This window comes from Bactrocera neohumeralis, chromosome 6, assembly GCF_024586455.1.
Source record: "Bactrocera neohumeralis isolate Rockhampton chromosome 6, APGP_CSIRO_Bneo_wtdbg2-racon-allhic-juicebox.fasta_v2, whole genome shotgun sequence".
Taxonomy (NCBI): Eukaryota; Metazoa; Arthropoda; class Insecta; order Diptera; family Tephritidae; genus Bactrocera; species Bactrocera neohumeralis.
This window is the reverse complement of record NC_065923.1, coordinates 20412872-20427810: the sequence shown is the minus strand read 5'-3', so window position 1 is coordinate 20427810 and position 14939 is coordinate 20412872. Positions and strand designations below refer to the sequence as shown.

The window sequence follows — 14939 nt, the reverse complement described above, 5'->3', positions numbered from 1 at the left end:
ATGAGCCTGGATGTAGGCAACATTTTTTAATATAAGATAGAACTAAGAAATTTTGGCTTAATTTCGTGTATAGGTAGTGAGTCTCCTGTCACCTTCTCACTTCTGTGAACAAAGGGTTAAAACTGGGGCAGAAGTGTATCAGCAGAATGTTCTACCGCTATAAAGTCAGCGTTCGGATACAGGTGTGCTGGTAGCGAACATTTGTTGTGAACGAGCCTTAATTTTTTTCTGTTTGGTTGACATCTGTCAAACATATTCAATAACCTTACAGTCATTGAACAAACATCAACATATTTTTTATTTTGTTGAAAATGTCAATTTTTGCCGAAAGGTGATGTTTTGCGGGAAGTATTAATTTTTTGTTTCCTTTTGAAAAAAATCGCTGCAGAGTCGCATCGATTGCTTAATGATACATATGGTGATCATGAGCTATCAGAAGCGACCTGCAAAATATGGTTTCAACGGTGCAAAGATAATGATTGTGATGTGAAAAGTGAAGAACGTGAAAGACCACCAAAAAAAGTTTGAAGACGCCGAACTGCATGTAATATTGGATGAAGATGAAACTTTGAGTCAAAAGCAAATGGCAGCCATGTTAAATATTGCACAGTAAACAAAATAAACATTTCAGACCGTTTGCAAACTATGGGAGAGATCCAAAAGTGTGGAGAATGGGTGCCACATGAATTCAACGAAAAACACAAATGGAGATCCGAAAAAAAAAACACTTTGGCTTCAAAGACACGAAAGAAAATCAGTTTAGCATCGAGTTGTCACTGATGATGAAAAAATGATTTATTTTTAGCATTCTAAATGGAGAAAATCATGGCTTAATCCGATACAGACATCAACATCGACGGCAAGAACAATTCGATTCAGTGAAGAGACAATGCTCTGTGTTTGGTAGGACCAGAGGGGCTTCTCAAATATAATGAAACTGTTAATAGTAATCGCTACAGACAACAAATGATCAATTTGAGCCATGCATTGATCGAAAAACGACCAAAATGGGCCAAAAGACACGGCAAAGTAGTTTTGTTATCCGACAATGCACAAAGCTAAATCGGTTCAGGATACGATTAAAGTATTCGGCTGGGAGCTGCTATCAAACCCGCCGTATGCACCAGACTTGGCTCCTTCCGATTACCATTTGTTTTCGTTGAGGGCACACGTATTAGCTGCGCAGCAATTCGGTTCCTACATAGGAGTCGAAAATTAGGTGTCTGATTGGTTTGCTTCAAAAGACGAACATTTTTATTGGCATAATATCCACAAGTTGCCTGAAAGGTGGTCAGAATGTGTAAAAAGCAATGGTCAATACTTCCAATAATTTTCTTTTTTGCTTTCCCTTTCAAAATTGGGATTTCGTTTTCACAAAGAAGAGGTACCGGTACATGGGTATAAGTATTATTCACCGAAAAGAGTATGGAATCCCAGAAAATGTATTCAAGTTCAGCTAATTTTAAACTAAATCACCGTGTTCCGACGGGTTCGGACCATAGGAAGAGGGGTGTCAGATGTGTAGGACTAGCTGAGAGGTAGGTAGAGTTAAGCGGCTATTCGTTGCACGCTGGACATATGTTTGATATAACGGGTTTGATTCTGGATTAGTAATAGTTTCACCTGCTACAGCATCCAGAACGAAGCTGCGAAAGGGTCGCTCTCCATTCCCGCGGCAACTCGAGCTCTTCGTCTGCAATGGGTGCTCGTTTGAATCTAAGTACGCCATTCATTGAGATGAAGTTGGTGTAGGTTTTTAACGCTGCGCTGTAAATGGCGGTCAGTGCATGTCTGAAGTTAGTTGCGTCCGAAGTCTGGTCGCCGTATTGTCTTATGTTGTCGACGTATTTGAGAAATGATCTCTTGATGCTCCTAAGAATCGGTTCCGCTTCAAGCATATGATTGCAGAGATGATTTCCACGAAAACACTCCAGCAAAAACTGCTGGGAGAGGAGTTTATTATGCTCCTTAACTGGGAGCTGTGTAGATGTTCGTTTGGAGACAGCAAGAGGCGATTGCCATGTGTTGCCAACAACGTTTCTTTGCCTTTTCCCCATGCGCTTCCGGCTAACGCCATGAGGATTTTGTTGCGACTATGTACTTTGGCAATAATCGCGGTCGTGGAAGGAGTGAAGGAGCGCAGGCTGTGGATTGTCACACCTAAAATCTTAGGGTTATTGAGCGTGTTAGGTTCCGTGCAGCGAGGAAGCAAGAGATGTCAAAGAGATAGCCGTTTACCTTTGAACACATGCCATCGATTCCATTGCCTGATGTCATTATCGTGATAGGTGATAGAAATTCCCTCTGGTGGTTGAGGGAGCTTCGAAATGTAAAAGTTAAACAGCAAAGGGGAGAGGACACCACCCTGCGGAACCTCCTGTTTAATTCTTCTCAATTTAGAGCTTTTACAGTTTTAGGGCTTACCGTCGGATGACCTCGACGACAACTTATCTGAACTTTACCAGCCTAACGGGACTAGACAATCGTTACAACAACAACAAAAATGTTAAACTGAATTCAGAGTTTCTCATAAACACCCAAGAAAACACCTTAAGTTAGGGTGCTTCGTGGCGCTAATGCAACTGTTGCAGATTTAGTTGCAAAGCAGCAGCTAATTTCTAGTTAAGTCATCAAAGCTTCGTAATTTACATGATTAGCTCAACTTTCAAATATAATTAGTCTAACTCAATTTCGCGTAACTTCAACGCGCTCACCGGAGCAGCAGTCGCCGAAATCTAGTCACAAACTTCGCTGCGCGAATAAAGAAGCTCTGTAATAAGCCATATTACGGCAAACACAACAATTGGGCGTGTCACACAGTGCGAACTAGCAAATCACTACCGCCAGGTTTGCTTTAGGTCGTTGTTGGTGTTGCTGCTGCACACACACTACCCGGAAATGTGTTGGTGTTTGGCAGCGCCATGTATGTTTCCACGTTCGCCACAATCTCCCAAGGCGCCAAAAACATGCACATTAATCACACTGTGTTGCATGTCGCCAGGTGTTCAAGTGTGTGTGTCTCTATATGTACGTTTGTATGAGTATGTGCAGTGCTTAGTACATCACTAATTATGCTGCAGTTGTTGCAAGCGCCGGTGTTGCGCGCCCTTTCACTGTTGCAACCGCAAAACCGGTTATGCCTTTCTATCGATGTGTGTGTGCGTGTGTTTCCGTGGCATGAATGATGCGGTTCAACGTGGCACTGCTAATAACAACATATTAGGCGTTGAAAATTCAATTGATTCAACACATAATGCTTCAATTGTTGTTGAGAAAAAAAATTTAGTTTTACTATACTTTTGTTCGAACATATGCCAAAAGCTTAGGTTGTAAATATTATATCCGGCCGAAGTTATTTTATGAAATAGACATATTTTTCATACAAGAACTTGACTGTGATCGATCAGGTTGTATGGCAACTATCTATCTATCCTACGTATGTATGTAGTCCGATGTCTGGGGTTCCGATAAGTGACCAGCTTCTTGACGTGGAAAGGACTTGTGTAAAATTACAGATCGATATCGAGGCAAGAATTGGTAGAACTATCCTTATTTACTATGCCAAACGTTGCGATTTTTACAATGCATAATAATATCGAACATAGAATTTATCTTAAATTTTTTATTTCTAATCAAATTTCGTGTGCGGAATCGTTGCGAATGTTGGAACAGGCTTACATTAATTTAGTTTTATCAAAAACATAAACCTACGTGTACTACAAAGCCTTTCAGGACGGTCGAGAGATCGTTGAAGACATGCCTTCGACCTGTTCAACTGATGAAAATATTAAAAAAGTGAAGGATATGGTGCCTGAAAATCGTCAGGCAAGAGCTACAATGATGGCATGATAGCTTCACATCTCTCCCGGGTTCGTTCGAATGATTTTGGTGAATATTTTGGGTATGTAACGCATTCTTGCTCGACTCGTCTCGATAAAGCTGAATTTTTTTCAAAACGAGCACTATAAACAGTTATCTTTGGACATGCCTGATCGTGCGAATTTCGATCCCACATTCATGAAGACTGCATATGATGAGTTTGACACGCAAACAAGTTAATAATTATTAGAATGGAGGAGAAAAAACGAGCCGAAATCAAAAACAATCACGCCAAAGCCGCTCAAAAATCAAGGTGATGCTCATTGTTTTTCTCCATAATCGTGGTTTGGTGCATCATGAATTTATACCGGATGGAAAGACGGTCAATAAAGAGTTCTATTTGGTCATATTGAGGTGTGTGCGTAAGGTAATCCGTCAAAAAAGGCCGGAAATGTAGAAGAACAATTCATGGATTTTACACAATGATAATGCACCATCGCATCGAACTATGATTGAGACAGAATTTAAAGCCAAAAATGCAGTAAATACCATCGATCGACCGTCGTATTCACCGAATTTTGCTCCATGTGATTTTTTCTTATTCCTCAAACTGAAATTGGCGCTCCATGGAACCCATTTTCAGTCGATCGAAGAGATAAAACAAAATTCACTGAAAGAGCTGAAGGCCATCTCAAAAAGTGGTTATAAAAAGTGTTTCGCGGACTGGAAAATTCGTTAGCATAAGTGTATTAGATCTGGTGGAAATTGCTTTGAAGGCGACAAAATAAATATTATTTACAATTTCCGTAGTTTTTTGTCACACTGCTTATATACTTTCGGAATTTTCCTTCATGAACTTCATGAATTTCATTTTTAGCCGGAAAAATTTTGAGAACTTTCTGCATGAATATATACAGATTTACCTGACCTAAATCCACATAGTCTATATAGTAATGAACATTTTCTAAATCTTTCAACACGCGTAAGCCCGAGTAAGTTCGAATTAGTTTTCATTTAAAATGACTTTAATTTTGTACTCGTAACTCCATGAAATTTACATTGCATATATTGCCATGCCACTTCAAACCATTTAAACCACAATTATTCCATGCCACAAATTTTACGCTCAAAAATTTCAGGTTATGTAAATCTGAAACCTCAATGAATTTACAATTTTACAATCATACGAGCACTCACTCACACTAGCAGTATATATAACGGCATGTGTTTGACGCAATCGTTACTCTGTTATATGTGTGTATGTATAAGTATAAGCTTTCATTAAGCTTTAAATTGCGTGATTATAAAATAGGCATTATATGGTGTTTCATTTAAATGCAAACGTAAATACCGACCACGAATGAGACCATACGATTGCGATAATGTAACATTAAATGCGAAATTTGCAATGACGAAGGCCATACAACAAGAGAGTAGTATATAACAAATATTATGTATGGAATATATATATATATATATATATAATTTGAATATACTATATAATAGTAATTAAAGAGGAATGAACGTAATTAAGCTTAGCACTTTAAAGGCGTGAAGATGCAAAGCTACACAATACTAAATCAAACTATTCTTATCGCTATTAATGCCAATAATTCGATATAAATTATAAATAACTATAAATATAACAGTTAAATGTTTTCGGAAAATTTGACTATACAACAAATAAGGAAGAGTTAAGTTCAACCGAACATTTCACACTTTTGCGACAATGTAAGACAAGGAAGTACGTGATGGTACATGGTGCTTATAGTATAAAAGGGGTCAAGGGCGAGTTTTCATCCGATTTTATTCATTCTAACAGTTTTTGTTGGACTTGGACAATTGTTGGCCATGAGACAAAACTCTAAAAGCATTATTCGTGGAAAGTTTTATCCCATTATATTAATTGCTTCTTGATTTGTACACTCAAAAGAAGAGAATTAGATAGAATTTAAAATTGTGTTATATGGGAAATAGGCGTGGCTGTAGTCCGATGTGAAGTCCATGTGAAAAAGGGGCGAAATCGTTGTAAAATCATGTCTTATCAACAATTTCAAGTCCAACTGATTTTTCCACTTTACATTATATACCATATGATTTTACATGACACGAACTGTTACATTGCAACACCGAATCGATAAAAATTTGTTGGTTAAATTTATGTTCGTGTGAAATTTGATCTGCATTTTAACCTTGAAAAAAGCATTAAGAGCTAGTTTGCTTGAAATTTTGTCATTCCATTGGAATCATGGCTGCGGAGTCATTAAAGCTATTATAAAATGTCTACTTTATCACGAGCACAAGTATTTGAGTGACACAAAGCATTTAGTAAGATCGTGAAGTTATCAACAACTTGCTGCACACGTGTCGTATATCACACTCTGTTCATATGATGAAATCGAAAAAGCTTGAAAGTTGTCTAGTTGGCATCAGAAGAATGGCAGAGGAGCTCAACATTTCTTATGGATGGGATGGCAAAGGATTTTAACATCCCTTATGGATCAAATTCAACATTTTCGTTAGTATTTTGGGTATTAATCAAGTTAGTGTCGAACTTGTACCAAGAAACTTGAATGTTTTGCAAAACCGACGTTAAGTAGAGGTCTCAAAAGAGACGACTGAAAACAAAGCTGAGAATACTACACTCTTTAAATGTTTTATTAGTGATGACGAGACGTGTGTTTTTGAATGTGTCGTCGAAATTATACAACAAGCTGGTGAATGAGACTCCAAAAATGAAACGAGACCGAGGAAAAATAAAATTTACTAGAGCCACTGAAGGTCATCGCAGTCGATGCTTATAACAAATGTGAAGAAAATAGGTTGTTTTTATTGCCTGAGGAGCCAAAATTGTTGGCGATAATAAAGTATTTGTATTAATATAGGTGAAAATGTAGTCTTTTTGTCAGTCCGGTTCAAATTTGACCAAATGATATTGCTGACTTTAACCCGAAAATATCGATAAATTTTAGGGCCTCGAAAATAGTCATAACCCTCGTTTTCTTTTACTTTTACTTTTTATACTATTTACTTATTACTATAAATTTCGAACATGGACGTTTTACTACTAAGTAATCATTTAATTTTACTTAAAGTTGTGGATATAAAAGTAGCAATGTTAATTTCACTTTGGTTTAATGTTGTTAGCATTTCATGAAGCACTTCACGAAGTAGTATGAAGTAAAGGACCTGAACCAGAAACTACATACGCTTTGGATACACAGGAGGTTGGCCATGCATAATCAAAAGCGCTCCAAAACTTTCAGCGGCGACTTGTGACATTGATTGCAGGAAATATACAGACACATATGTGTAAATATGTTACATACATTCTGTATATACTTATGTACTATATACATATATACTCAAATATGTATATATGTTGGAGTGCTAATGAGGCAGCCATATGCATCGATGACCTCTGTGAGCAATAACATTATGACTAACATTCATGTGTACATACACATATACATATAAGGCTGTCCGTTATTTCCCAGTTGAGTGTTTGGGAACGCCCCCTTTTCTTCTAAAAATAAGCTCTTTATACAATTTAAATTTTGCCTTACTTATTTTATTTTACTTTTCTCTACATTTTAATTGAGTTTTTTAACTTTTGCATTAAAGTTTTTAAATCCAAAGAAATTGAACCTACATCTTTAAAAGTTTGATATTCTGATAAAACATTTTCCGTTCTATAAAAAATTTCTTAATAATTTTTTTCATTAAAATATTTCATTAAAAGTTATACGCAACTAAAATTATGAATCAAACGCTCTCTATTCCTATAGTACACCATGTCGTATGAGTAACACACAGAATCTATGCTCTATTTCTATAGTACACCATGTCGTATGAGGAACACAGAATCTGCACTCTATTCCTAGTACACCATGACGTATGAGTAACACATAGTCTGTGCTCTATTCCTAGTACACCAAGACGTATGAGTAACGCAGAATCTGTACTCCTCCTTATAGTACACCATGTCGTATGAGTAACACAGAATCTGTACTCTATTCCTATAGTACACCATGACGTATGAGTAACACATAATCTGTGCTCTATTTCTAGTACACCAAGACGTATGAGTAACGCAGAATCTGTACTCCTCCTTATAGTACGCCATGTCGTATGAGTAACACAAAATCTGTAATTCACTTGCATGAAAGCTTAGGTCTTTTTCTATATAACTTTAACTGTATATAACTTTTAAGAAAATGTTTTTATGAAAGAAGTAATAATAATTTCAAAAAATTCCATCCATCCATTATCTAAATGGCAAAAGAAATATGAGTTAGGCACGATTTAATTGAAAATAAAGAGCTTATTTGCAAAAACAAGCAATCAACTTGTGAAATAACGCACGCCCTAAAGCACACACATATCTACACTACATGCCTGCATGTCCTCCAAAGTATTGAAGTCATATGCACCCTATGTTCACTTATTTCTGATTTATTGCATTTAATAGACATTATTGTTATGCAAGTATATGTTCGTATGTTTCTTTGTAGATATGTGCGCGGGCGTATGCAAAAATTTTCCACTTTTTTGTGTGTGCATTTTGTCCGTTTTTTGTTATCTTTCTTTAACTCAACTGTGCCGTCACATGCCACTCTCAAATGTCAATGACTTTCGACAGAGCTGGCAACATTGGCGACGACATTGTGGCATGCCATATTCACATAAAGGCTTTAATGAAATTGTTAATTGCAAACTTTTGCTCCGAGGGCAGCTGCCAGCTGGCAGTCATCAAGCAGCAAGCAGCAAGCAACGAGCGGCAGTCAGCAGTTAAAAGGGTGAATGAACACATGCCGCTGGGAGGGCGCGAGGAACGGGTTAAAACAATATGTCCCTCTATATATAAAGATGTATGTGGGTTGGCGCTGCTGCTCACATGTCTCATTGCACATTGGCAACTGTCAACTAGTGGTGAAGGCAGTGGCAAGATATGGTTGCCATGCCATCGCCGCTCAATTATTTCAACACATTGAACCTGACTTGTGGCAGACCGCGCGCTACCCCGCCCACGTCCAAGTGAACGAGTGAGAGTGGACGTATTGGTGACAATATTAGCAGCAGCAACAATGATGGTGGCTCACTTTAATTGTGGCACACATACACACATGAACTCATTTATGGGAACATATAAATATAGACATATGCTGAGCCACCCTCGAGACCATTAAAGAGACAAGTATGCATTTAAAGCAAAAGTTGACCACAAAAGTTTGAATTGCATGCACATGTTGGCACACACACACACATAATATATAAGTGTATGCTATCGTTCTTATTTTGTTTGTACTTGTTGTAGTTAGAACTATATACATCCGCAGCCACTTCCTTCTGGTTGTGTTGTTTCTTGTTTTTAGTTGTTTGCCTCATTGTTTGCCATTAAAAGTAGTTACTTGATAATGTTGACGATAAAGTCGCCGTCATCGTCGTCGTCGTCACTGGCTTGGCTTCTATGGTTATTTCTGGTCAATAGTTTTTATTTGTATGCGGTTGCTTTTTGTCTCATTCGTGGCATTGTGTCGGTACTCGAAGTGAAGTTGTTGGCTTCAATGTTATTGTTCTTGAAAGCGTTGCAAATAGTTGTTTTTGTAAACAACAAACCAGCAAATGTTTACTTTGTGATTATGCCGTATGGTTATCAGGAGGGTTGTCGTACATGGAATTCCTTGTGTCAAATTGACTTGTTGATGACCGCCGGCTGATGGGTTCAATGTACCGTCAATTTGCATATTTTTGCTGAACTTTTATATCGAGAACGAAATCTTGTAAATTTTAGAACAGATAATGATATTTAGTGATTCTGCAATTCCGAAAAATCGGTATTTATTAAATTCCCATGAATTTGTAATATAACCATGATTTTATCACTGTACACACAATTAGTCTTATTTCAGACTTTTCGGGATCCCGAAATTGTAATCCGGAAAAATCGGTATTTATTAAGGTCACATGAATTTATAACAGACGCGTGATTTTTTCACTACACATATAATTAGTCTTATTTCCGACTTTTCGGGATTCCGAAATCGCAATGACGAAAAATCGGTATTTATTAAATTCGCAGGAATTTGTAACAGAAACATGATTACATCACTGCACACAGAATTAGTTTTATTTCTTATTTTATTATCAAGTCTTATTGATACGTTCATACTTTTTTTGGAGTAATAATGTGATTACATCTGCAACACTAAGTTCGCAATCCTTCTCCCAAAAAGAGAAATTGGAATTTGTAAATTTCTGCTGTGTTTCACATCGATTATGGAATTTTAAAACTTTAGAACTGAATCTTGAAATATCGGGATCCCGAAATCACAATCCCGAAAAATCATTATTTATTTAGTTCATATGAATTTATAACAGAAACGTGATTGCACACATGATTAAATTATGAAATTTTCAAAGCTTTAAAACTGATTTCGGGATCCGGAAACTTCAGTTCCGAAATATGGATATAGGGTTTTATTCAATTTATATACAAATATTTTTAAAATAAACAGGATTTTAAAGCGCCGTATAAAATATTAGTTTTATGCCTCGTTTTGTAAGCAATTCTTACTCTTTGAGATAACAAAATAAATGCTTCTGTAGAACTGAAGTTTGAAACCCTTATCCAAGAGAGAAAATTGAATTGTTATTATATAGAAGAATTTTAATATTAATTATGACATCTTCAAAACATCAAAACCGATTGCGACATTTCGGGATCCCGATATTGCAATTGCAGTCCCGAAAAGTCAGCTAAGCTGATATTTATAGTCTCCAGAAGTAAGGTTGGGGTCGAACAATATATCTTTAAATATGAGCACTAAAGCATTATGATATTGGCCAAATAAATTTAGGTTAGGGTTGTGAAATAAGTATATATCACAGCTGTCTTTTTTGAATACTAAAGGAGTTATTATAATATTTTATGTTGATAAACTCATATCAGCTGATTGAATATAAAACCTTAAAAGTTGAGTCAGTTTAAAACTACTGTCGATTATATGACTTGCGTAGCCAATTGAACATCAAAAGCGATTATTTGAAGATATTTATTGAAAGTTTTATGTAATCCTAAAGTTTCGGGATCCCGAAATTGAAATGCCGATATTAGAGTCCATTAAAAAGTCTGTTGGTGATAAAGTATTAGAATAATTATGAATCCCGAAAATTTTGGGATCCCGAATTTTAAATCCCGATAATTAGGTCCATAAAAAATATCTTAACGATACAAAAGTAACCAAAGTTTTCGTGTTTGTAATTCCATAAATGACCTAGTGTTTATATAGGTCAAGGAAGTAAGGTTTGTTGGACGGCAAAATGGCTTAAGCTTTGTAGAACATTGATTTTGGAAGTACATAAAATAACTTATAACTTTTCACGAGTAGTAAAACTCTAAACCTAAAAAGAGAGGAGAGTACATCAAAGATGTTGGAATCTATGACCGCGCATATTTGAGAGAACAAATTTTGAGCCGCAAGCTCGAGTTTAATTTTGTGGTTTAGAATTGGTCCAATAGGCCCAGCTACTTAGTGGTAGAACACAAGAGAATACCGATCAGCTCCCATTCTACTGTAGCGGTTCTGGGGTGCCTTTCCTTGCTAGCTCATCAGCTTTACAATTGCCTGCGATGTCACTGTGGCCTGGCATCCATACCAGTCTTATCACAAAGAGACTCAATGTTATTGATAACGAAGTTGGCACTCCTTGACTAACCAAGAACGCACTGTTAATGAGTTCAAGACTAGTATCGTGGCCCTGCTATCGGAGTAGATGGTCACTTCTCTGAAGGAAGCTGCAGTGCTGATCATCTGCTGTTACCTTAATGGCTGCTTTAAATACACTGCAATTGTGAGGAAGTCTAAAGCAGGAGTTGATAGAGAGCTTCTGACAATAATGTACAAAGATATATGAAAATGCAAATAACTTACATATAACTGGGAGTTCTTCATAAATATCCCAACAGTTTTAAGTCGAGTTTATAGCTAACCATAAAACTTTTATTTTTCGGGAAATCGTTTATGGAAGTCATACATTTTGGAAGCGAGTTGTAATATTAAGCCCATTGCTGATACTTTTCGGCTCATAATGTTAACAAACCGTTTTCTTTTTGGCTTCCAAAATATTTTTTCTTAACGTTTTCAATACTTCATGTCCTTCAATGACCTCAAAATAATTATTATAACTTCTCTCGCTATTTTCGCCTTCATAATCCCGTACGGCTTTGTACATTAAATATTATGGCATTTTTTGTTTTTGCGTTTGCGTTTTCTACTTACGTAATTTTCAATCAAATCATTGCGATGTGGCACAAAGTAGTTGTGATCCTCCATGTCACGTCGCTTCTTCACACGTACGAAATGCTCCATCGGATTGAGATTGCGACGAGCACAGGCGCTGGCCAAAAATTCCTCCACCGACATGGCGTCACGTAGATAAACCGTGGCGTAAGCATTATCAGGCATGGCAACTTTGAAGGTTTTTTCCGGTTCGTCACGTGAATTCATCTGAAAGGCGAGCAAAAAAGAGAAACACGAAAAAATCAGTAAAATATGAAAAAAATTGATATTTGTGAAAAATTGTACGAAAATCGTAAGAGAAATGATAAGTACGAGAGCAGCTTATGTGCACATATGCTTAATAATACATATGCACACTCACGTTATTACTTGGCTGCAGGAGCTGCTTTAAAGTTTCATAAATGTTCAATATAGAAATTAAAGTCGCAGGCGAATGAGAGGTGGAATGAGACATGAAGGAAAAAGTGAAAAATATTTACTTTATGGTATAGATTTCATATTCTACTGACCAAAATCGCTAAGTAAGTGTATGAAAATATTCTAAAATTTTTCTGTATATTCTCTAAAAAATATTTTCAACAAATCAGTCGAATCTTCCCTGCAATATAACCCTCCATTGATTTACTTGGATTTATAACTGAGTAAAGAGTTTTATATCGATGGTAAATTTTGTCTCAAAATATTGTTATTTGCTGCATTTAAAGACTATGTAAACTCCTTTAATACCTTTATTGAACTGAGGCATGTCATAATATATAAATAAAAATATGATATTGATAAAATAAAAAAAAAATATTTAGCAAAATTGTTAAAAAATATCGATAAAAATTCAACAAAGAGCCATGTCAACAAATTGATTTACTTTGTGATGAAATCAACATTCTGTCGGTCTTTCGGACTGCTGCGGGGGGCAGTATTGCCATTTTTAAAGTGCAAATTCGTCGCGTTCGTGCTCCATTTAGCCGTGGCAGGATTGTTGTTTTCAATCCATTTGCAACTACAAGCCAAACGCACGTGCGAACGATGCTCCGGATGGCTGTCATCAATATTTGCATATTTAAATACAATTAAATATATATAATATATATATTTATAAACATACATACATACATAAATACTTATAGAGAGACCCCTCAGGAATTTTTTAAAATTTTAGAATATTAAAAAAATATATATATAATAATTATATATTTTATTTCGATATATAATCATATATTTTATTTCAGTTCCCAATGGAACCACGGCTACGGAATCATTGAATATGTTGCAGAAGTGTTTCAGGAAGTCTATTTTATAGTATAACGAACAAACAGATTTTGAGTGGCTGTGCTTGAAAACCGTCGTGTTGGCTTCAGATATATGGCAGAGCGTCTGTACACCTCTTATAGATCGATTCAGGCTATTTCGGATAATGTTTTGTGCTAGGCTCGTCTCGAAGCATCTGAAACTTTTGCAAAAAGTTCGTCGAGTAGAGGTCGCAAAAGAGATGCCTAACAATGTAGCTGAGGGCCCTATGGAACACTCATCACCCACATCATTTTTGGTGATGACGAATGAAATGTATGGGAGGATATGAAAGTGACGTTGAAACTGTATAACAATTAGCGAATTCTCACTTTTCGACAGGTGGCAACTCTTCCAAAAATATATTTTCATTGAAAAAATAAAATTTTACGAAAGACCATCTGCGTGATGCCACTTTAGTAATATTTAAAAAAATTTAAATAGGTGGCAACACTTTTCCAAAATATAAAGTTTATGAATATGACGTCGTAACTGTATAACGTTTCAAAAAATATTAAATTATTCAGATAATTTTCTCGAACGTCTGGCTCACATTTTGTAAAATTCTCACTTTTCGATAGGTGGCAACTCTTCCAAAAATATCGTTACATTGAAAAAATAATATTTTACTAAAGGCCGTTGTGATGCCAATTTTGTAATATTTTCATTTTTTTACATAGGTGGCAACTCTTTTCCAAAATAACTAGTATTGAAAATTTTGGAATATTTTCATTAACATTAGTTGATATTACTTTTTTCTGTTTTTCGGTTTTTTAGAATATTTTGATTAACATTATTTCTTAAATTTTTTCCTGTTTTTTCGGACTTTTCGCTGCTCTTAGAAAAGTAAGTAACTCAAGCAAATGATACTCATGATGAACTTGAATGGTCGAAAATTAAAATGTCAAACTAATATGTTGCTCTCTTAACTGAACGCATCTCACATGTATTGGTATGTTCTGAAAATATGAACAAAATTGCTTCTAAGCTTCACTCGAGGGCCAAATCTCTGATTGGCGCAGCATAATCAGGCATCAGCGCTAAAAGTGTAACTAATTTACCTCCATGTCATATCGAAAAATGGGAATATTCCTCAAGGCCTTATATAACATTTTCATCTTTATTCTCCAAATTATTTCACAAAAGGGAGCTCGAACTCACAGAGTTGTTTTTTTATGAGATTTCAAATATATTTTATTAAAACTAATCTGGTTAAAATAGTGGTTATTCAGAAACAGTGGCTCTTTGAAAAAAAGTATTGAATAATTTTTTATGAATAATTGTAAGAGCTACAATTTTCGTCTAGAGTAAACATTTGATACAACTCACTGTTTCATTGAAATTCGAGAAAACTAGTTTGACTTTTGAACTCGAGTACTTTTTACCCACATGTCGGCTATATTACTCTTATTTTCTGTCTAATTTGACCGCACTAGACCAATTATTCTTAGTCTGTGAATTGAACCCTTTACTTAAACTGACATCTTAAATTCCTTAAATTAAAAGCTTTCAATTTCTTACAGGGTATTTTAG

The 14939-nt window shown here is 35.8% G+C and overlaps 1 protein-coding gene across 5 annotated transcripts in view; it reads right to left on the bottom strand.

Annotated features, from left to right (window-relative positions):
* The window catches only part of LOC126762200 (protein still life, isoforms C/SIF type 2), a 361392-nt gene that overhangs the window by 135811 nt on the left and 210642 nt on the right, over window positions 1-14939 (bottom strand). For all 5 annotated transcript variants that reach the window (XM_050478764.1, XM_050478760.1, XM_050478761.1 and 2 more), the window contains exon 8: window positions 12102-12329. In XM_050478764.1, the coding sequence (XP_050334721.1) occupies window positions 12102-12329 (228 nt within the window). The remainder of the gene's footprint in view (window positions 1-12101; window positions 12330-14939) is intronic.